The 21,527-nt window shown below is 36.2% G+C and overlaps 1 protein-coding gene across 3 annotated transcripts in view; it reads right to left on the reverse strand.

Moving 5' to 3' along the window:
• Nucleotides 1–21,527, reverse strand: part of CEP135 (centrosomal protein 135) — a 75,126-nt gene that overhangs the window by 51,657 nt on the left and 1,942 nt on the right. For 2 of the 3 annotated variants that reach the window (XM_043906708.1, XM_043906707.1), the window contains exons 2-10: nucleotides 20,085–20,241; nucleotides 18,388–18,578; nucleotides 17,279–17,446; nucleotides 14,767–14,908; nucleotides 12,675–12,759; nucleotides 9,010–9,138; nucleotides 6,729–6,944; nucleotides 3,862–3,927; nucleotides 784–922 (exon numbers count right to left, since the gene is read on the reverse strand). In XM_043906708.1, the coding sequence (XP_043762643.1) occupies nucleotides 784–922; nucleotides 3,862–3,927; nucleotides 6,729–6,944; nucleotides 9,010–9,138; nucleotides 12,675–12,759; nucleotides 14,767–14,908; nucleotides 17,279–17,446; nucleotides 18,388–18,578; nucleotides 20,085–20,197 (1,249 nt within the window). In that variant the 5' untranslated portion in view covers nucleotides 20,198–20,241. Of the gene's footprint in view, nucleotides 1–783; nucleotides 923–3,861; nucleotides 3,928–6,728; nucleotides 6,945–9,009; nucleotides 9,139–12,674; nucleotides 12,760–14,721; nucleotides 14,909–17,278; nucleotides 17,447–18,387; nucleotides 18,579–20,084; nucleotides 20,242–21,527 lie in introns of those variants that run through there. The other variant, XM_043906709.1, reaches the window with a different exon arrangement.

Consider the following 21,527-nt stretch of genomic DNA (forward strand, 5'->3'; position numbering starts at 1 on the left):
CACTTCCTCAGACACACGGAGTTTGACGGCACCAGGATTCTGCACTTGCCATCCCCTCTACCTGGAAGATTGCCCCAGACTGTCATATGGCTTGGTGTCCAGCACTAAGCCCTTTGATCAGATGATCTCTAGCATACCCTCCCATTTTATTTAATACCCTTACCATCTGAAATTAATTCCTTCACTTATGTGCTACCAGTTTGTCTCCCTAACTAGATTAAAGCCTCCACAAGAGCAGTGGGCCTGTGTATCTTGTTTATCTTTATACATCCCAGAACTACAGGCTCATAAACATTTGTCAAATGAATGAATGAATGAATTCTTACATGTTCCTTAAACCAATTCATTTAGGATAAGGTACCTGGCAGAAAGTTAGCCTATTTCAAGTATGTAAGTGTGTGCATGTGTGTGTGTACCTGAAGGTGATAAAACTGCATTTACTTAAAAAGATTCTGTACTTCAATTCCCCACTATTTCATAATGGTCTTCCTCATAGTCTTAATTCTATTATCCTGTGTCTCAAAGAAATATAAATTTTCATTGGAAAATATTCAACTGGGGTTCCCGGTACCAACTAGTCAGAATATAAAAGGTTCCTGTAAGGTCCTTGAAGGAGAGAGATTTTCTACTGTATCTCAGTGCCTAGTCTGGTTTCTGATACACTGCAAACACTCGACAAATATTTATTGAATGAATGAATGAAAAAGAAACATCATCTACTACTCAAAATAAAACATTAAGAGGAAATCACACTTCTTAAGTTATTAACATTTTATATTTTACCTGTAACTGCAAAACTTTCAATTTTTTTGTTAAGTCTTTGCTTTTCTTGTTCAAGCTGATGAACAACAGTTTCCAGGTCTGATTTTATAAGGAGTTCATCATTCAGCCTCTCCTTTTCTTTATGACATAAGCTTAATTCCTGAAAATTTTAACACTAAAATTAAGATTTCTAGAAACTTTACAAAACATGAAAGCACACTTATTTAAGAGTAATTCACATACACACACTTTTAGTCAGTCGAATATATACCATTTCAATTAAAGTTAATTCTCAATTGAGGCTAAAAGCATCATAAAACCCAAACTCAACAGTGCTCCCTTCTAAAGTAATAGAATTATTGGATTTTATTTTCTTTTAATTTGTTTAGCATATTGTCTTTCAAAAAAGTGAATATGACTTGCTCAATAAAAAATTTTAAAGCGTTTTTATGTTTAAAGAAAAGCAAAAGTAAAGACAGTGCTCTGAGACCACAGGTATACGTAAGCACAGACGGTGCTCTGAGACCACCACCGGTATATGTACATGAAGACGGTGCTCTGAGACCACCACCGGTATATGTACATGAAGACGGTGCTCTGAGACCACCAAGGGTATACGTAAGCGAAGACGGTGCTCTGAGACCACCACGGGTATACGTAAGCGAAGACGGTGCTCTGAGACCACCACGGGTATGTGTACATGAAGACGGTGCTCTGAGACCACCAAGGGTATACGTAAGCGAAGACAGTGCTCTGAGACCACCACGGGTATACGTAAGCGAAGACGGTGCTCTGAGACCACCACGGGTACACGTAAGCGAAGACGGTGCTCTGAGACCACCACCGGTATATGTACATGAAGACGGTGCTCTGAGACCACCACGGTTATACGTAAGCGAAGACGGTGCTCTGAGACCACCACAGGTATACGTAAGTGCCAAAGGTGCTCTGAGACCACCACAGGTATACATAAGTACGGGGTTATTCTCAGTTTCACCTACACAGTGGGGGTAAGACCAGCACCTGGACACCGAGGAGTCATCTATGAATGATTCATCTACAGATCCATCTATGGATGATTCTATGAGTGTGAAACACTCTGTACAGTGTCTAAGACATGGCAAGTACTTAATAAATGTTAGCTAATAATACTGTTAGCATTTATCTTAAAAATACATAAAATGTAATACCAATGGAAAAAATAAGAAAGGTCAGAAAGTAACTACATCTTGCTGTCAGGCTACAATATTGAAACTTGGTCACAGTTCTGAGACAATATTATAAATCACATACAACTGCAAACAGTGTGCATTACAAACAGCAGTGAACAAACAGCAAAATTCCCTGTCCTCACAGAGCTTACACTATAGTGAAAACATCATCAAAACATCTACTTTATGTTTCCTGACTTCATGGGACAATTTTACGTGTCTATGAAACTCAAAAGTGGACAACATCTAGCAGGTTTAGCTAATTATTCAGTGTTCAGCTGAACTGACTACCTGATAAAGTAGTTGGATAGAAGAGTCATTGTGATACGCTGTTCATAATGAACATAACACAGTGAAAAACCAGTTAAGTATCTGAACACCTACTATGAGCCAGTGTATCACAAAAGGCTTCACTTTTTAATTTGCCTCATGACTGCCACAGAGTATTACTACTAGACTGTAAAAAGAGTGTAGTAATGAGAAAACTTGGAAGGTAGTATTAGTCTTTGTTTCCAACATTAATGGAGACTCATCCAATTTAGCAGGCTATTAAAAAAGTCTCAATAATCTATCAGGTGACTACCTAGGAATTTCTACTTGTACACAAGACATTCTTTCTGCCGGTTCTAGGCTATAAGATTATATCTAGGTTAGGCTACATCCAGGTTTATGCTGGGATGATTACTAGTTGTCTCATTTGAAGACCACCAGAATGAACAATATGACTAGTAAGATGGTTTGTACTTCCAAGCAAAATAATTAAAAGAAAACTGAGTTCTTTTTAATAAAGGTCAACAATTTTATCAAGTAATTATCAGTTTTTACTTTTAATATTAGTAAAATGACGAGTCATGAAGTCATTTAAGTAATATAAAATTCCTAACAGGCTTTCCAAATTTGAGTGTAACTTGCTACCTACTATATATGAGGTTAAAAAAGTATACAAATATACATACTGACTGAAATAAGTCAGAGAAAGACAAATATCATATGGTATCGCTTATTTATGGAATCTAAACAATGGGTACAAATGAATTTACCTACAAAACAGATATACAGTTATAGATGCAGTAAACAAACCGACGGTTAGCCGGGGGTGAGCAGGGAGAGGCATAAAGTGGAGACTGGGCGTGACATGTACATACTGCTATATGTAAAATAGGAAATTAATAAGGACCCCCTGTATATACACACTGCTATAAGTAAAATAGGAAATTAATAAGGACCCCCTGTATAGCTCAAGGAACTCTACTGAATACTCTGTAATGGCCTCTATACATAAAAGAATCTGTAAAAAAGAGTGAATATATGTATATTATAACTCACTCACTTTGCTGTGTATCTAAAACTAACACAACATTGTAAATCAACTCTATTACAATAAACTTTAATTTCTAGAAATATAAATAATATAAATATAAAATAATAATATAAAAATAATATAAAAAACCAAATATATAATACAATGGGATATTACTGGCCATAAAAAAGAAGTAATGATACATGCTATGATATGCATGAACATTGAAAACAATGGGTTAAGTGTAAATCACACATAAAAGGTTTACATATTGTATAATTTCATTTACATAGAATATCTAGAACAGGCAAATTATAGATTACAGAGACAGAAAGCAGATTAGCTGCTGTCAGAGGTTGAGCAGAGGAAAATGAGGACTGACTGCTAATGGGTACGAGGTTTCTTTTTGGAGTGATTAAAATGTTCTGGAATTAGTAGTGATGGCTGCACTACTTTGCATCTAAACCAAAACCGCTGTACACTTAAAACAGTAAATATGATAGATAAATTATATTTAGCAAAAAAATGTAAAATAAAACATAAAATTTTTAATGAAAATTCTAGCAATTCAATACAAAACCTACTCACCAGTTGAAGTTTTCCCATTGTTTCTTCAAGATTCCGCATTTCAGAAAGGTTTTTTTTAATCTCTTTCTAGGAATAAAAAGCTTATTAGGTACAGACCTAAAAGTCAAGAATACTTAACGCTAGGTGACAGTGAAGATGAGGCCAAGTCATTTTTGAGTAATTCATGTTCCCTGCCATCAGTGAGAGCCAAAGCTTCAGCCAGCTCTAGGCCTCAGTTTCCATGAAGAGGACACAAAGTTTAGCTTTCTCTTTAATTTCTGGTATCCTGAATGCTTATAGGGACCTATTTGTGACATGTGCAACAAGAGAGCCACCTGAAAATCTTCTGTCTGTGTACTTGTAGGACTTTTCTTGAGCCTTGCTGTTTAGGATTCCTCTTACGGCCCTGTCATTTCCTGGCCTTCCGACCCTATTTGCTCTTCCAGCACCCACTACTATCGACCTGGGCTTGTGCTCAGCGCTCAGCTGTGTCCAGCTCTTGGCTACCCCAGGGACTGCAGCCCGCCACGCTCCTCTGTCCATGGAATTCTCCAGGCAAGAATACTGAAGAGGGTTGCCGTGCCCTCATCCAGGAGACGATCAACCTGGACCCTCTTAATGGCAACTACCAGTGCTGAATGCCAAGGTTAAAATATTATGACCTAACAGGAATCTTTTACTCAGCCAAGTTGTCATCCTCGACTACTGCCCATGTGACATGTGAAACTGTTCAGTATGTTGTGCACACATGAGAGAACATGCAAAGAAAGTAGAAAAGGAGAGCAATGAGATACAGAAATACTGCAAAGAAACCAAAGTCACAAAAGCAAAATTAAAACTGCACTAATCGAGACTTCCCTGGTGGCCCAATGGCTAAGACTCCATGCTCCCAACACAGGAGGCCCAGGTTTGATCCCTGGTCAGGGAACTTGATCCCACGTGCCAACTAAGACTGGTAAAATAAACAATTTTTTAAAATTGCACTAATTATGTTTTCTTCATTTTCAAGGTTGTTTTGGCTATTCTGGGTCCCTTGAGATCCATATGAATTTTTGGATTTTTTCCTATTTTTGTAAAAAAAATATCCCTGGGATTTGGAGAGGGATCACACTGAATCTGCAGATTATTTTGGGTAGTGGGGACATTCAAACAATAAAGTCTTCCAATCCATGAACATAGGATATCTTTCCATTTATTTTTGTCTCTAAATTCCTTCAGCAGTGTTTTATAGTTTTCAGTATATAAGTCTTTTGCCTCCTTGGTTAAGTTTATCCCTAAGATCTTTATTCTTTTTGATGCTATTGTAAACAGGATTATTTTCTTAATTTTCTTTTTGGATTTTAATATAGAAATGCACCCAGATTCCTATGCAATGATTTTGTATCCTGCAAGTTTGCTGAATTTATTAGTTCTGTTTTTTTTTTTATTGGCATCTTTAGGGTTTTCTGCACATAATATCATCTCATCTGGAAACAAAATTTTACTTCTTTATTTCCAATTTGAATGCCTTTTACTTCTTTTTCTCGCCTAATTCCTCTGGCCAAGACTTCTAGTACTATGTGAACAGAAGTAGAGAGAATGGACATCCTAGTCTTGTTTCTCATCTTAGAGGAAAAGGTTTCAGTCTTTCACCACTGGGTATGATGTTAGCTGTGGGCTTTTCATATATGGCCTTTATTATGTTGACGTAGTTTCTTTCTATTCTACTAATTAATGGCGATGACACTGTATAAGATTAATTCATTTTAGTTTGATGTAAAGTAGTGACCTTAAAACTATTAATAGGTTATACTCATACTTGGGATAATATAAAGATTATCCAAGTATTATGCAAAACTATCATATACGTACAGTTTTACAGAATCAATATCTGGATTCTTAATTTGCAAATATCTTTCTTAAAAATTATCTACCTGAAAACCTGTGGTCTAGGTATCATGTGAATTCTTCTTTCCCACCTACCCTCCCACAATTGCCTTTTGCCCACTTTTCAAAAGAAAGGCAAGCTTCTAATTTCATACTATAATATCTCTACATATAAAAAACTTCTGAAGTACCAGACAACACCTGAAATGTTGGGGCTGGTCAAAGCCTTTTATTAAGATGCTATTTTCTCCCATTATATCTTACTAAAAGTTGTATTTTCAGCACAATTTTACTTCTTTATCTGATAAGTACCAACATTTGTGCTACATCTGTCACTTTGATCCATTGACTACTAATAATTATAATGATAACACTTTTTACAGGAAAATGCTAACATTCAGAACCTTACAGTCACAGGACATTTTTAAATTAAAAAAATTTCAATTCATGTATGTTTTTAATTGCACAGACATTTGATAGTTATCATAAAAAGATATTCAAGCATAAAATATGTTACAATAAGATACAATTTTGTGGGGATTTCAAGAAGGGTCATTTGGATTCTACTGGCTATATTTATAAGAACAATATGACAATTTTAAGAGCTCAATGTTTACAACTGATTAGAAATTACATCCTTTGCATCTATTTAAAGATGAAAAATGTTAGCTACCAACTTAAAAATGTGCAAGGACATACATAATTTCAAAAAATACCTTTAAAGGGTTCATGAGCACATAATGACCTAGAGGACAAACTTCAGAAGCCTGCTCATAATGCAGAGAAAGGACAGATGAAAATCTTGAGTGAAAAGAGGAAGGAATCTGGAGAATTGCCATAAGAATAGATGTGCTTCAGAAAGACACGCGAACAACTGGAGAAAGTGCAAACATGTAGAGCATGTAAATAACACTTTAAAAAAGCTTGAACTACAAAACAAACCAAAAGACCTGGACGGGACATCAAAAGAACTCAAGCTCCCGCCGCTCTAGGGGAATTAACGCGCGCCCCCACAGCCGTACCTTTGCTTCCTCCAGTTCTTTGTCGGCAGTCTTGAGCACTTCTTCTTTATGTCTTTCCAACTGCTGTGCTAACTGGTCTATTTCAGTTAATTCCTGGCAGAGTTTTTCATTTTTGTTACTTAAATTAACAACTTCAGATGTTACTGTCTCCTTGGTTTCCATAAGCTCTTGTATATGCTTTTCCAGGTCTTTATTAGCTTGCTGAAGAAAGTCAACCTAAATGGAATTTGTAATTCATAAGTCAATAAATTGGAAAATTATCAAATACTGAACTTGCAAAATACTTCAAAATACTGTGTTTTTTAAAATACTGAAACTTAAAACTCCAGCTATTTTACATTTTCAAATTTATATTGTTTTGATTTGTAAAACTGCTGATGAGTGGTTTTGTAAAAATATATATGTCTTCAGTTTTCAAGCATGGAAGGAAAGGATAAGTAAGAAATTTGTGTGAACCTTTTCCCAATATAGAGCTCTAAATATATGACAAGATTACCACTATGATGATATCAGTCTGGAGTGCGGTCCCATACAGCAGCCACTAGCGTCTGCACATGGCTGCGAAGCACTTAAAACGTGGCTAGTCCAGAGGTGTGCTATAAATACAAAGAGGAGTCCAAAGACTCAGTACAAAAAAATAGGACAATATGCCAATGATATTTGGCAACAGCGACTACATGTTGAAATGATAACATTTTGGATATATTTAAGTAGATACATTATTAAAATTAATTTCACTTGTTTTGTTTTTACTTTTTTAAATCAGACTACTAGGAAATTTTAAATGACGTATGTGCCTATTTCTACTGAACAGCACTGCTCAAGAGCTATGCTAATATTTGGGACTTAATCTACTCTGGCTGCAGTCCAGGCAGCAGTGATATCTAAATTTCTAAAGATCCTATGGAAACAACCTGATGTCCTTGACAGATGAATGGATAAAGATGATGTAGTGTGTGTGTGTGCACGCGCACACAACAGAGTATTATTCAGCCATAAAAAGAAGGGAATAAAGTCATTTACAGACACATGGGCGGACCTAGAGATTATCATACTAAATGAAGTCAGAAAGAAGACAAATACCAGGTGATATCACTTATGTGTGGAATAAAAAGAATACAAATGAACTTACTTACAAAACAGAAACAGACTCGAAGACACAGAAAACAAATTTATGGGTACCAAAGGGGAGAGGGGATTGGGGAGGGATAAATTAGGAGTTTGGGATCAGCAGATACAAACTCTTGTATATAAAATAAACAAGGGCCTACCATATAGCACAGGGAACTATATTCACTAACATGTAATAAAACATAATGGAAGGACTTCCCTAGTGGTCCAGTAGTTAGGAATCCCGCTGCCAAAGCAGGGGACATTAGCTCAACCCCTCATCCAGCAACTAGGATCCCACAGGCCACGGGGCAACTAAGCCTGAAAAAATGCAACTACCGAGCCCACCCGCTGCAACTGCTAAAGACTGGGCCCTGGAGCTCAAGCTTGGCAAGAAGAGAAGCCGCCTCCGCAAGATGCCTGTGTGCTGCCTAGAGTCGCCCCGGCCGTTGGAACCAAAGCCCACGTGCAGCACAGGAGACCCAGTGCAGTTAAAAACAAAGAGACACAATGGAAAAGAATATGAAAAATAACACAGATACAATACGGATAACTGAGTCACTTGCTGCATGCCAGAGAGTAACACACAGTGACTCAGCTGTGCTTCAGTCAAAAAAAAATTTCTAAAGGTCATTTGTCATGTTTCACGAAGTCTCTTGTTCTTTCACTCTTAGGTCAAATGCATGGCAAGGCAAACCACTACGTAGTTAAATAAAAACTGTATGTTTACTTTTTATATTTATTTTTAAAAATAATATTTGTAATATTATAAAAGAAATAAAAATTTTGAAAATGGAGAAAATCATAAAGAAGACTGTCTCACCACACAAAGATAAACCTTTATTAGTGTATTTTGGCGTAGTTCTAGTGTTTTCTCTCTCTGAATGTATATACATAATTTTTAAAGCAAATTGAGGATTACTTTTTACCTATAGTTTATTCTCTTCTTTTAAACACGTAATACTGTGGTATATCAATTCCTACACCTCATTAAATATAAAAACAGGATTTTTCAACAGCTGTACCCAATTTTGGATACTCTGACTCTATGAAATTTTTTCTGCTGTAGATAATACCCAAATAAAAAACCCTTCCACCTTTACAAACCCAAAGACTGTTAAAAACACTTACAACTTTATACACTCAGTGAAATAATCATAAAAGTCGTTACCTGAATATTTAAATGAGCAATAAGCTTTTCATTGGCTTTATTTCTAGTCTCCAGAGAAAGGATATCAGAGGAGCGACCCCCATCCAATGCAATCGACAGTCGTTCTATCTCTCGTTCTCTAAGTTCAATCTGAAAACATAAAGTTGTGCTATCATTTTTAAAGATATGGTTTTGAACTGAAATGATTAACACTGCACAAATGTTTATTTGAATATATTTCCATTTTTCTTATGTCCTACAATGTACACAAAAGATTAACATTCATATATGTTACTGACACATAAATGGTATTATGAGATCCATTTACGCAGAGCAAAAATATACACAGAAAATCTCAACCTAAGAATTGTCAACACAAGTTTCATAAGTATTTTCATTGAAGAGATTCTTTCTAATTTTATGTTCTGTTTTTTCCCTCCTTTAAGATTAGGCAATGTTTATACAAAAAGAAACTAAGTCCTGGAACTGAGTTTGAACTACTTCAGTGCCTGGTGAGATAAATGGGAGATAAACAAATGAATATAAAACAAAAAGGAAAGTGATTTGCTACTGAAACTCATTATTAAAAAGGATATAAGGCCAGAATGAATTTGCTTCGCAATCTATTACATAGAAAAAAACAGACATACAATCAAAAACATCACTACCAACCATGAATTCACATCCAAGAATCTAGAAAAACACACACACTTTCAAACTTTGGTTTTCTTTTAAAAAAAATTGAAAACAAAAACCAAGTATTCAATTTAACAAACAATTATTGAGCACAGTTCTAAATACACAAAGATGAATAAAACATGATCCCTTACTTTCAGGAACACACAGCTTTACAGGAAAAGCAATAAAGTAAACCAATAATTGCTTTAATATGTTGTTCAATGATACAATAATAGAAACAGGTATATAGTACCAAAGTAGTCAAGGGAACAAATAAGTCCAAAAAAGTTATAAAATATGCTAGGCAGAGAAGAAAGGAGGGATATTACAGGCAGTGACAAAGAAGCACAGGCAACACGCTATGTTTAAGGGAGCAGAAGTGACTCAGTGTGACTGAATTACAACACGCAAGGGGAATTAATAGTTGGAGATGAGGCCAAAGAATTAGGCGGGAACTAATTATGATAAGCTCTGTATACTTTACTAGGGAGAAATATTACTCAGGACTAAAGGGTGAATGTGATAAGAATAGGACCAGAAGCAAGCAGACCCACTGTAGGAATATATGAGAAATGATTAGAGCCTAAGAAACAGTGGGACAGGACAGAACAGAATACATAAGTTTAAGAACTGATAGAACTTGGCAAGTGGTATGTGACAGGCAGAGAATGAGACATATAAAGACTACAGAACACTGGCTTGGGTGGATGCTGAAGCTTCCAACCAAAGTTGAGAATATAGGAGGAGAAACAAATGTCAGACAGAAGCTGGAAAGTTCAGCACTAGGCATATGTGAACACACAGCATTCATCCAAATGGAAATGCCAGTGTCAAGCTGGGCATATCAGAATGGAACTCAGCAGAGAAGTGTCAGCCTGAGAGACTGGGGAGTCATCAATATTCAGGTAATAAACTAAGAGAGTAGATGAGACTATCTGAGAAAACATGGAGAGGAGAAGTCAAAGAATCTTGGGGATTGGTGATATTTTAGGGAGCAGGCAGACAAAAGAGCAAAGACGATATTATAAGAGGCTAAAAAAAAAAAGGCAAGAAAAGGAAAACAAAAAGAAAATGAAGCCACAGAAGAGTTTCAAAGAGAAATGATCAATAATGTCAAATACTGCAGAGTGAGTCACGAAAATGAAGACTTAAAAGTATCCTTCTGGATGCAGCAACTAATGTCAATGGTAACAGTAACTAGATCAACTTATACAGTGGGGGACAGAGGCCAACAGAAGGTTAAGAAGTGAATAGGAAGTGAAGAAGTAGAGAAAGAAGAATAAGACACCCTTTAGACTGGCTCAGACAGTAAAGCGTCTGTCTGCAATGCAGGAGACCCGGGTTCAATCCCGGGGTTGGGAAGGTCCCCTGGAGAAGGAAATGGCAGCCCACTCCAGTATTCTTGCCTGGAAAATCCCAAGGACCATGGAGCCTGGTAGGCTACCGTCATGGGGTCGCAAAGAGTCGGACATGACTGAGCGACTTCACTTTCACTTTCAGAGAAATATGCATGAAGGAGAAGGCCTTAGTTAGCAAGAGGAGAAAGGGAATTAAAAGATTTTTTAAGGGGTATTAGTGATGATGATAAAAGCATCTCCTCACAGTACTGAAAAAATGTATAGCCATTAAAATGGCCATATAAGTTTGTTAAAGAATAACTGATTAAAGCAATATCCTAAGGAGAAGAGAGGGAATGGGGCCAAGTGCACAAAACAGGAAGAATACCATCCTACCCATTAAGTCTTAAGGAGAATCTGTGAATATTGCTCATTTGAAAGGCAGAGATAGGAAAATGAAAAAGAAGCTGATGTCCTGAGAAGGAGGGTGTTATAGGGCCATGAAAGAGCTTGAAGAGAACTGTAAAATCTGGAATATATGCTGAGAACAGAACAAACTCCCACCAAAAAAAAAAAACTGATAGAGCAGACCCAATCAAGACTGATAACCACATGAAACTGGTGATTTCAATCAGAACGGTCAGGCTATTTTCTTCAAATGCCTCAGCCACCTCATGAAGACAATAAAGACTGGTCAGTTTATGTTCATAAAGTACTTAGAAAAAAAAAGTGATGAAAAAATGACTGAATATAAATTGAAAAATATCAATTAATATTCATCTCATATGCATATTTGATATGTTCAACATCTCTCCGTAAAGTAAGTTTTTTGGATGACATTACTACAATTCCTTTTAACTCCATTTATCCAAGTGATCTTCAAAGTACTTTATAAACTTAACACTTATACCAATACATAGGTTACATCTATATTGGTATGTGCAGATTTCTTCACTCCAAAAAAACGTAGTTATGTGCAGAATATGAAAAACATGTTACCTGATTTAAACTTCAGTAAGCATATTAAGAAAGAAAGCCTATAATTACCCAAATCAGAATTTAGCCAAGACACAAAAAGAAAGTATAAAAGAACAAAGGTTGTTCAAAGTTTTCATGTAACCCCGAATCTATTCACTCCCTTGCTTCTTTAGAAAACCGTCTTATGGGGTCCTGGTGCTTATAGAGAAAGTTTTCATGTAACCCTGAATCTGTTCACTCCCTTGCTTCTTTACGGAGCACCAGTGCTTATAGAGAAAACATTCAACAAGCGTGGCCACTCGGAAGAGTAACTTTCAAAGACATACTCAAAATGATAAAATCTATAGAAAGGGTAAAACAAGTTTTTAAAAATACTATTATAAAGCATAATACACTTCAATAAAATACCTCTTGAGATGGAAACAGTTAATATGGTTATAATATTTGGGGAGATAGATGATTCACCTTAAAAAAAAAAAAAAACTACTATTCACCTCAATGCATAGTGCAGGGAATGGACTGAAGGCTCTGAAGCCATCTAAGCCAATCCATCTATTAATTCTACTAACGAATTTACTAAAAAGAAAAGCTGTATTAAAAACTCAGGTATCAGAAATATTAAACATAACCCAATTCTATTTACAGTCACAGCACACTCACCTCAATCCCAACTAGATAAATAAAAAATCCTACCTGCTTGTTATAATCTCTCAGTCCACTTTCCATCATTGCTAACTTCTCTTGTAACTGGCAGACTTCCTGTTGAAGTTCTTGAATTCTGAAACACATTTATAAGTAATGTCAATATATTTTTGATAAGAAATACAAAATTACAAAAGTGAAATTAGATGCCTTTTAAAAACCCTCAACTTTTTGTTTCTCAGTGAGGTAGGAGGTGCTGGGCCAAAGGGTTCCCAGGCCACAGCACAGACTACATCATCTTAGAGATTTAATTTTATAAGAACAGATACAAAACTGAGTGGTAAATAATCTGAAACTCAGAATCATTATGTCTCCTACTGCATTTTGATCCTTAAGACAAATTCTTCTGGGTACTGTTGCCAATTCTTAGGTTCAGGGAACTAAGCATCAAGTCTAAAACTCACAATACTATTAAGTGAAATAAGGGACTAAATGTTTTCTGACGCCACATGACCCTGTATTTTCTAACAAACTATCTTGCAGTCTTAGAGAGAAGAAAAATACTGAGAAATACCAATTTTCCAGATAACTACAGCAAAAAAAAACACTATTCTTTCCTGGAACTTGTTAATTCCAAGAGAATCAAGATTTGTCTAAATCATCTGAATTGTATGAATGCCTAAATGTACTGTACTACATCAAACTTTGCCAAGCATTAACAAAACAGGACATAATCACTTTCATACTGGAAAAATAAAGCCTGAAGCCAGGTTTAATTTTAAGAGACATTTTCCATAGGATAGGCAGAATACAGCTGAACACTGCTTGTACCTGCTGTTAGTATTACTAGAACCAACACCACCCACTAACCTAGGAGGAGGAGAGCAGTATGTATGCAACCGCACTCATATATGCATGAGTGACTCTAAATACAGTGCATGTGCAAAGTAAAACAAATAAGATAATCAAGAGACTAACGCTACCTGTGACGGCTTGATAGAAAAGAAGACTGTTAAGGCAAAGAAAGAGACAGAAAAATGATACACGTGTTGTTGTCCAGTCACTAAGTTGTGTCCAACTCTTTGCGACCCCATGGACTGCAGCATCCCAGGCCTCACTGTTCCTCACCACCTCCCAGAATTTGCCCAAGTTCATGTCCATTGAATCGAATACATACGGAGCCATCTAAAACTCGGTAAATAATATTAACATATTGTCTAAGTCCTAATTTATAAGTACCAGAAAAACAAAACCAAACTATTTCATGGGTAAAGTCAAGTAAGTGTATAAATACAGGTATATAACATTGTGTGAGAATAACTGAGCTAAAGACCCTAATAAGTCCCCCAACCAATGTCTTTTTTTTTTTTAATTGCTATAGAGGTTAATAATAAAGTAGAAAACTCTCTCATATTGTCTAAATTATCTACAAGTAAAAAGCCAGCTGCACCAGCCATTCCCACTAGTGTATTCTGCACTTAAACTGCTTCTGCAGCCGAGACCCGAGAGGCTATCACTAGCGCTCTCCTACTCCTCTGCACCTTCTAACATGTTCTTAATGGCATTTTGTGTATTTCCCCTTGTCTCACCTTCTTACCGGGTTGTAAGTTTCTCAAAAGTTGCATCTTTACATCCCGAGAACACTTAGATAGCCTTTTCCAAAGAGTTTATTGAAATTAGAATTAAAATAGAATTTACACCTGATTCCAAGTTAAGGAAACACCAACATACAGACCTAGAGAATCATGAAGCAAGACTTTCACAGCCAGTTACAAGTCTACTCTGCTACTGGCATTTGAGAAAAATCTGAACTAACACAGAGTCTGTAGAAGATTTACTTGGGTGATAAAGCTGAATGTCAAAGCAACTCTACTGAAATAGGCTCTAGGTGGCACTAAATTGTTTTAAAGCAAATATGTACAGGAACCTCAGATATATGATTTACTTGAAATCAAATTTAAAAACAAGTGAAAACCTTCAATATTCAGAATATATTCAGAAAGCATTTACTGGATGCTTGTGCAAAGTTCTATGCTACACACCAGAGACAGGCTAGTTAAGAAGACAAAACCCTACTATCAAGAAACTTAGGGCTAACCAAGTGATGAGGTGACTAGCGCCAACAGAGGATTCTTTAATGCACCTGTCATCAGCCACGTGCAGGAGGTCTGCGATGTAAGGGTCATCTGGCTGAGGAACCGGATATGAAGTGATTTCAGAGGGAGGGACTGGTTCATCAATCTGCATGCGCTGGCGCCTGAAAGCAATATTTCTTTTCTTGCCACCTAAAAAAAAAGCAAATGTGTATTTCAAAAAACTGAAAACAAAACACTGTCTTAGAATTAAATACTTCAGAAGGCTAGCCTTTTTGTTATAAAGTATGTGTCTGGCTCTTATTACATAAGAGCCAGGTCAAATGTTTTCTCCCTTACACATAAATACCTACCTGATCTTTAACTGAACAACTCATTTCTGCAAACCTCAACAACACATGGTTAGAAAGCAACCTTTATTTTCTGCATGCTTGGTATATATGCCCAGATTTAATCTGTCCCTTCATGAGATGGGGACCAAACTCTGGCAAGACTAAAAGTTGAGTGTGCCTTGTGGTACATAACAGAGCTCAAGAAGTCATCACCAGCAGAAAACTGTCAAATGAGAAGCTTCAAGGCAATGATAGCTAAAATAAACATGTTTATTAAGCAAGATAACTGAAAGGAGCAGATAACTGAAACTTTAAGAATCAAAATCAGTATATAGCAGAATATGTATCCTGAATTAATGGGGAATTTTCTTAATTATCCTTAAAACCAGCAGGAGTAATTTCTTTTAATGGCTAGATATATCCCATGTGGGTCCAAACCACAAGGATAATTCACCTTTTCCAGTACCTGGCCAAGATTAGACACGTACTTGAAAAACTAACTGACCCTCACAAAGAACAAACACAACCCACAACTCTGTCTTCCTCAGAATCCTAACAAGTTTGCTATACTCCTAACCTCTTGTTTTGAGGATGAAGAAACCAGGTCAAGAGTATTTAGGTGACCTGCTTGTAGTTACACACCTGAACACGCAAACCACTTTCTTCTTCCCTCATCTCCTGGTTTTCCTCCTTGGCTGATCCTTCTCAGTTTCTCTCAGAGACCCTCTTCTTCCATCTGTGCCTTAAAAGACAATTTCCTAGGGTCTGTCTTTGGTTCTCCTCTCTTTCCAATCTACATAATCTCACTAGCTAACTCCTACCACATTCAAAGCTTCAGTTCTCAGGATATTCCAATGATTTCCAAATGTGACTCTCCATCTAGGACCATATTTCTGAGGACAGATCTACATATTCCACTGCATACTAGGAGTTTCAATGTGAATGTCCCGTGGATATAACATACTCAGCAAGCCCTTTGTAGACGGTGGACTTCTGTTCTCTTTTCCATATTCCCTATCTTAAGAAATAGTACCAGGACATCCTTGGTGGTCTTGTGGTTAAGACTAGGAGCGCAGGTTTGATCCCTGGTTAAGGAACTAACATCCCACATGCCCCATGGTGCAGCCAAAAAAAAAAAAAAAGAAAGAAATAGTATTAATATCCTCACTCATCCACTCATTCACTTCAAACAGAAACTTGGAAATTCCTCTACATCCCAAGTTTACTAAATTTATCCATCACTAAATTTTAGAGATTACATCTCTAAATCACCCTTGATTTAGGCCCACTCTTTTCTCAGAAAATCTAATTATCCTCCTTTTTTAGTTCTCTTAATCTTTTAGTTACTTCTGAGATCTTCCCCCACATTTCCGCATCTTTTCTGCCTTTGGCTCATGGTCCTTGCTCGCCCAGCTTATTTTCTGCCATTTCAAGTCCCACGGATTCCTCCCTGATCCTGGCCCAGTTTGCAATTCTTCAATTCTCAGTCTCCTCTTCACTCAGCTACAGACACATAGTAACATGATTAAGCCTGGACTGTGTTACCAGATAGAACTGAGCCAGCTTCCAGATCTTCAGCTCTCTTCTGAGGCAACCTTCATTCTGACCAAATTACTACTGGTCCTCACCATGTTCTTTAATCCCTCAGTCTCTACCAAGTCTCATAATTCAGCACCTGCCTTCACCTCATTTACTTCCATGACCTTAATCTCATGGTTCAGACACCTCCATGATCTGGTTACTACTACTGGAGGTTCTTCCATCAACTTTGAGCCTGGACAACCACTAACGCTGCATATGCCCCATCATTTCTTTTTTCTCCTCTGATAACTACTGAGCATAAGGCTAAGAAGACCAAAATAAACTAAGAAACAACAAAGTATATCATTTTCAAAGTCTTTAGAGTAGGAATTATTTTTATAATTAATAATGATGATAATAATAATAGAAAAAAGAATTCAAATTAATAATAAAGGAAATAAAACCCTAGGCACTGAGGATAGACTACTTATACCTGAGAAGTTTACTGTTATATAAGTTTCTAAGCACATGTATAGAATATAAGCTGGGTCTTCAGAAATCAATTTTAAAGGTTTTGTGACTATCCAAATACATCTTTTCAAGTACTAAAGTCTAAAGCATGAATACCCAAAGTCCCATTTCAGTCAACAGTTTAACATCTTTAAAAGATTAGACGTATATGATCTGTTTTGAGAGGGAACAGACTCACCTGGAGTTTGAACTACAGCTTGCAAGTTCTTTTCTTGAAGCTGTTGAATTTTTTCGTTCTTAGCTTTGCTTTCTTTCTCCATAAGTTTGAGTTTATGAACATACTGATTATTTAGAAATTTCAGATCAGCTGTTTCACGTGCGCACTTTTTCAACGTGGTTTTCAACTCTTAAAAGGAAAAAGATTTAAAGAGCATTTTATACATCAAGAAGTTCTTCCATTTCATAAAACAAAAAAAGCCACAATAATTTGAAAGGCTCCACCTGATTCTTATATGCTTTGTTAGAAGGTTGTAACTTTTCTACCACGATTAACAAAACTGCAAATAAGTCACTAAGCACAAAAAGGAATTATCTTTTTCTTCTGTGATAAGACTAATATGAGCTTTTGATCCAATAAAATGGATATGAAGCTAAGGGATTATCAATTCATGCCAAGTATTAGCCAGGGCTTTCTACTAAATACAAGAAGATTTTATAAGTTAGCCACATAATTTACCCTTTGCCTAGTACCTCTGAAATCATTCTATCTTCCAGATCAAAAACAGGGTATAAAAGAATCAGAACAATAGACATACAACTTTTTCTCAGAAACACAGAAGTTGTTACAAGAAAATTTTTCTTCAGTACCAGCATATAATATTTTCTACAGCAACTTTTGGGCTTCCCAGGTGCCACAGTTGGTAAAGAATCTGCCTGCCAACGCAGGAGACACAAGAGACGCGGGTTCAATCCCTGGGTTGGGAAGATCCCCTGGTGAAGTAAAAGGCAACCCACTCCAGTATTCTTGCCTGGAAAATTCCATGGACAGAGGAGATTGATGGGTTACGGTTCACAGGTTCACAAAGAGTCAAACACAACTGAACGCACACCACCACCATTACAGCAATTTTAATTCTAAAAATGTAATCCACATTCAGTGAAGATGAATATAGTTGTGGAACGCAAATTTATTTTTCTTTTGGAAACTCTTCAACACACCCTACAATATTTCAGGAACTATCAGTAGGAAGACTATCACATTTTCTAATCAATAGTTTCAAAGGTGGAGTAGGATTTCCCATATATAAAATGAAAAGGGCAAAAATTTCAAAAGTCACAAAAATTTACCTTTAATATGTTGACCTGATTGTTCTCTCAGTTTCATTAATTCCAGGTATAATTCATTATTTTCTTTACTCAACCTTGCATTTTCAAGTTTATAAGGTTCCAATACAAAATCAAAATTGGCACTCTCTTTTTCAGCTTTCACAGCAGATAATTTTGATTTCCGAAGACTTTCTGTTGTATGAACTAGATCACTGATATTAAAGAACGGAAAATGCAAATACAAGGAAACATTCTATTAACTTTTAATAACTAAAAATAGACTTCTAAAAGGACTTAAATGTTAATACTAACATGCTATCAAATCGAAAATCAAACATACAAAAACAAACACTAGAGGTCTTTCAAGGTACTAGGAAGGTCTCAAAACTTTCCTGTCGTAATTAAGTTATAAAACATATACACATAGGCAGAACCATCTTTAAACCTGGTCTCACTCACCCCCCATGTCTAATTAGTCACCTGATCCTGTGGAATCTGTGAACCTTACTTGGTCATTTAACATTTACTGAATGCCTGCTACATGCTGAGTGTCAGGGATGCAACAAACATGGATCAGTTACCTATCTCTAAGAACACAGATGAACAGAATATTCACTACATCAACATTTAGTGGGCAGGGAACATGGTAGGGAACCCACTGACATGGAGCTTATATCCTACTAACAATTTGTCAAAAGTTACGGTACTATGTGATAAACTCAATAAATATTTCAGTGCCGACCTTGTGTTCAGCCTGTCCTAGGTATGGCGGTGAAACAGTCAGTCTCTAGTTTCTTGGAAGTCTGCATTCTAATGGGAAGGTAAAACAAATCTCCAACAATAATAACAGCTAAGGTAACGTGCAGTATATGTGACAGAGAGCTGCAGGCCATATAGCTAACTGAGCATAAAGACAAAGCAGGAAGGAGAGGAGAAAGAGACTTTACAGGCAGATAGAACAGCATACGGAGAGACCAAGGGCGAGAGTGAAATGTGTTCAGGAGCTTCAGGAGGTTGGTGCAGGGAAGATGAAGGGAATGTAAAATCACTGGGGAAAATGTGTGTCAGTTTCTTGGAAAGTTAAACATACTCCCACCCTATAATTCTGAATTGCTGACCCAGAACTAGATCATGAAGGATTCTGGAGGCCATACTAGAGACCACAAAGTATCTTTCATCCACTCTCTTCTTTTCATCATTATCACTTACAGTCCTACTGCAAAAACTTCCTAGACCATTTCTCTGCTCTAGTTAGTCTCAAATCACAGTAATAGGATTTATGTGGAAAAGAAAAAATCACAAAGAATCTTCCAGTTAAATTAACATGTTAACAGCTAAAGTCATCATCAACCACCTTAGAGAAGCATTATAAATGTGTAGCAATTAGAGATCAGTAACTAACATAATACCATGTCAACTGCATTTCAATAAAATAAAAACCAGTGAATAGAGCAGCTATAGAACTCCTAACTAGATCAGAAAATCACATTAAAAACTGTACTTTTACTCACAGACAAAACCCTCAGAAACATTTACTCTAAACAGTATAGAGTGCACGGTGACCCTGGAGTTTTGCGACGTGGAGAAGAGAGAAGCTTCAGACGATTTAAGGACTTTAAAAGTCTACCCATTTCTGTACTAAAGCACGAAGCTCAACAAGAAACTAGATAAATGGGACTCAGGGTCACACAAGTTTGCAGTAGTGTTTCCATCTTTACCTGAAAAGTTTTTCCACCAAAGGTAAACAGTCCACTGTCAAAGTCTGGCGGTATCCCAACTGATCCAATCTTTTCCTAATATTAAGATACTTTCTTTCTGCAGCTGTAGTCATCTTGTGTTCCAAACTAGGTTTATTCACTTCCAAAAATTAAAATCCTATAAGAAAAGAGTGAAACATCATTCTATTATCAGTTATTATTATTGTTTAATGTTTTAAAAAAAGGTTCTTTTAGCATGAAGCAATTTTTTTTTTGTTTCTTTTCAGGCAGACAGCTCTCTAGAATATTTAGATTGATTTAAATCCAATGCTAATGATATCCATGTTGCTGCATTAAAATAAATATCCCCTCATAAACTTAATACGCAGAAGTTAAAACAATAAAACCTCTAGATAAAAGAAAGAAGAATATTTTTCCAAGCCTGAGACAGGCAGAGAATACTTAGAGAAGCCTCTTTTAAGTTTTTCTTTTAAATATAAAAGAGAAACTTGATAAGTTGGATTTCTTCAAATTAAAAATGTCTGCTCATCAAAATATATCCTTTTATTTGACAAAACAAAAAACTTAAAAGAGTAGGAGAAACATATTCATAATATCTAACAAAGGATTTGTACATAAAATACAGAAAGAACCCTTACAATTCAATAATAAATATACCCCAATAAGAAATGCAAGGCTAAGATTTGCAAAAGATATCTGAATGAGAACAATCATATGAAAAGATGCTTAACACCACATCAGAGAAATACAAATTAAAACCACAATGAAATATAATTTTGTCCATACTAGAATGGCTAAAATTAAAGGTACAATACTAAATGTCTTCAAGGACTTGGAGTAACAGGAATTTTCACACTGCTACAGGAGTGTGAAATCACTGTGGAAAAAGTCTGTGGGAGGGAGGCTCAAGAGGGACAGGATATATAAGTCCTCATAACTGATTAACGCTGTTGTATAGCAAAAGCCAACACAAACTGTAAAGCAATTATCCCCCAATTAAAAATAAATTAAAAAGCGTGGCAGTTTCTTATAAAGTTAAACATACTTCTAGCCTATGACTGTGTAATTCTACTCCAAGGTATTTACTCAAGAAAATGAAAATAAACATCTATAAAGAGACTCTACAAGAATATTTGAAGCATCTTTATTCATAATAGCTTCAAACTGGAAACAAACTATACAGAAGAAGGATAAGGACACTATACTTAAACAATGTAATATCACTCAAGAATAAAACAAAACTGGTACCTGTCAACAAGTATGGATGAATTTAAAAACATCTGAGCAATAGAAGCCACAATTATATGAAGTTCAAAACAAGCAAAATTAAACTATGTACATAGAAATCATAACAGCTGTCACCTAGGGTGATGGGGGTAGTTGGAGCCTGACTGGAAGGGCGTGAGGGAGTTTTCTTAGGTAATGAAAATATTGTGGTAATGG

The sequence above is a fragment of the Cervus elaphus genome, chromosome 6, assembly GCF_910594005.1.
Source record: "Cervus elaphus chromosome 6, mCerEla1.1, whole genome shotgun sequence".
In the NCBI taxonomy this organism is placed as follows: domain Eukaryota; kingdom Metazoa; phylum Chordata; class Mammalia; order Artiodactyla; family Cervidae; genus Cervus; species Cervus elaphus.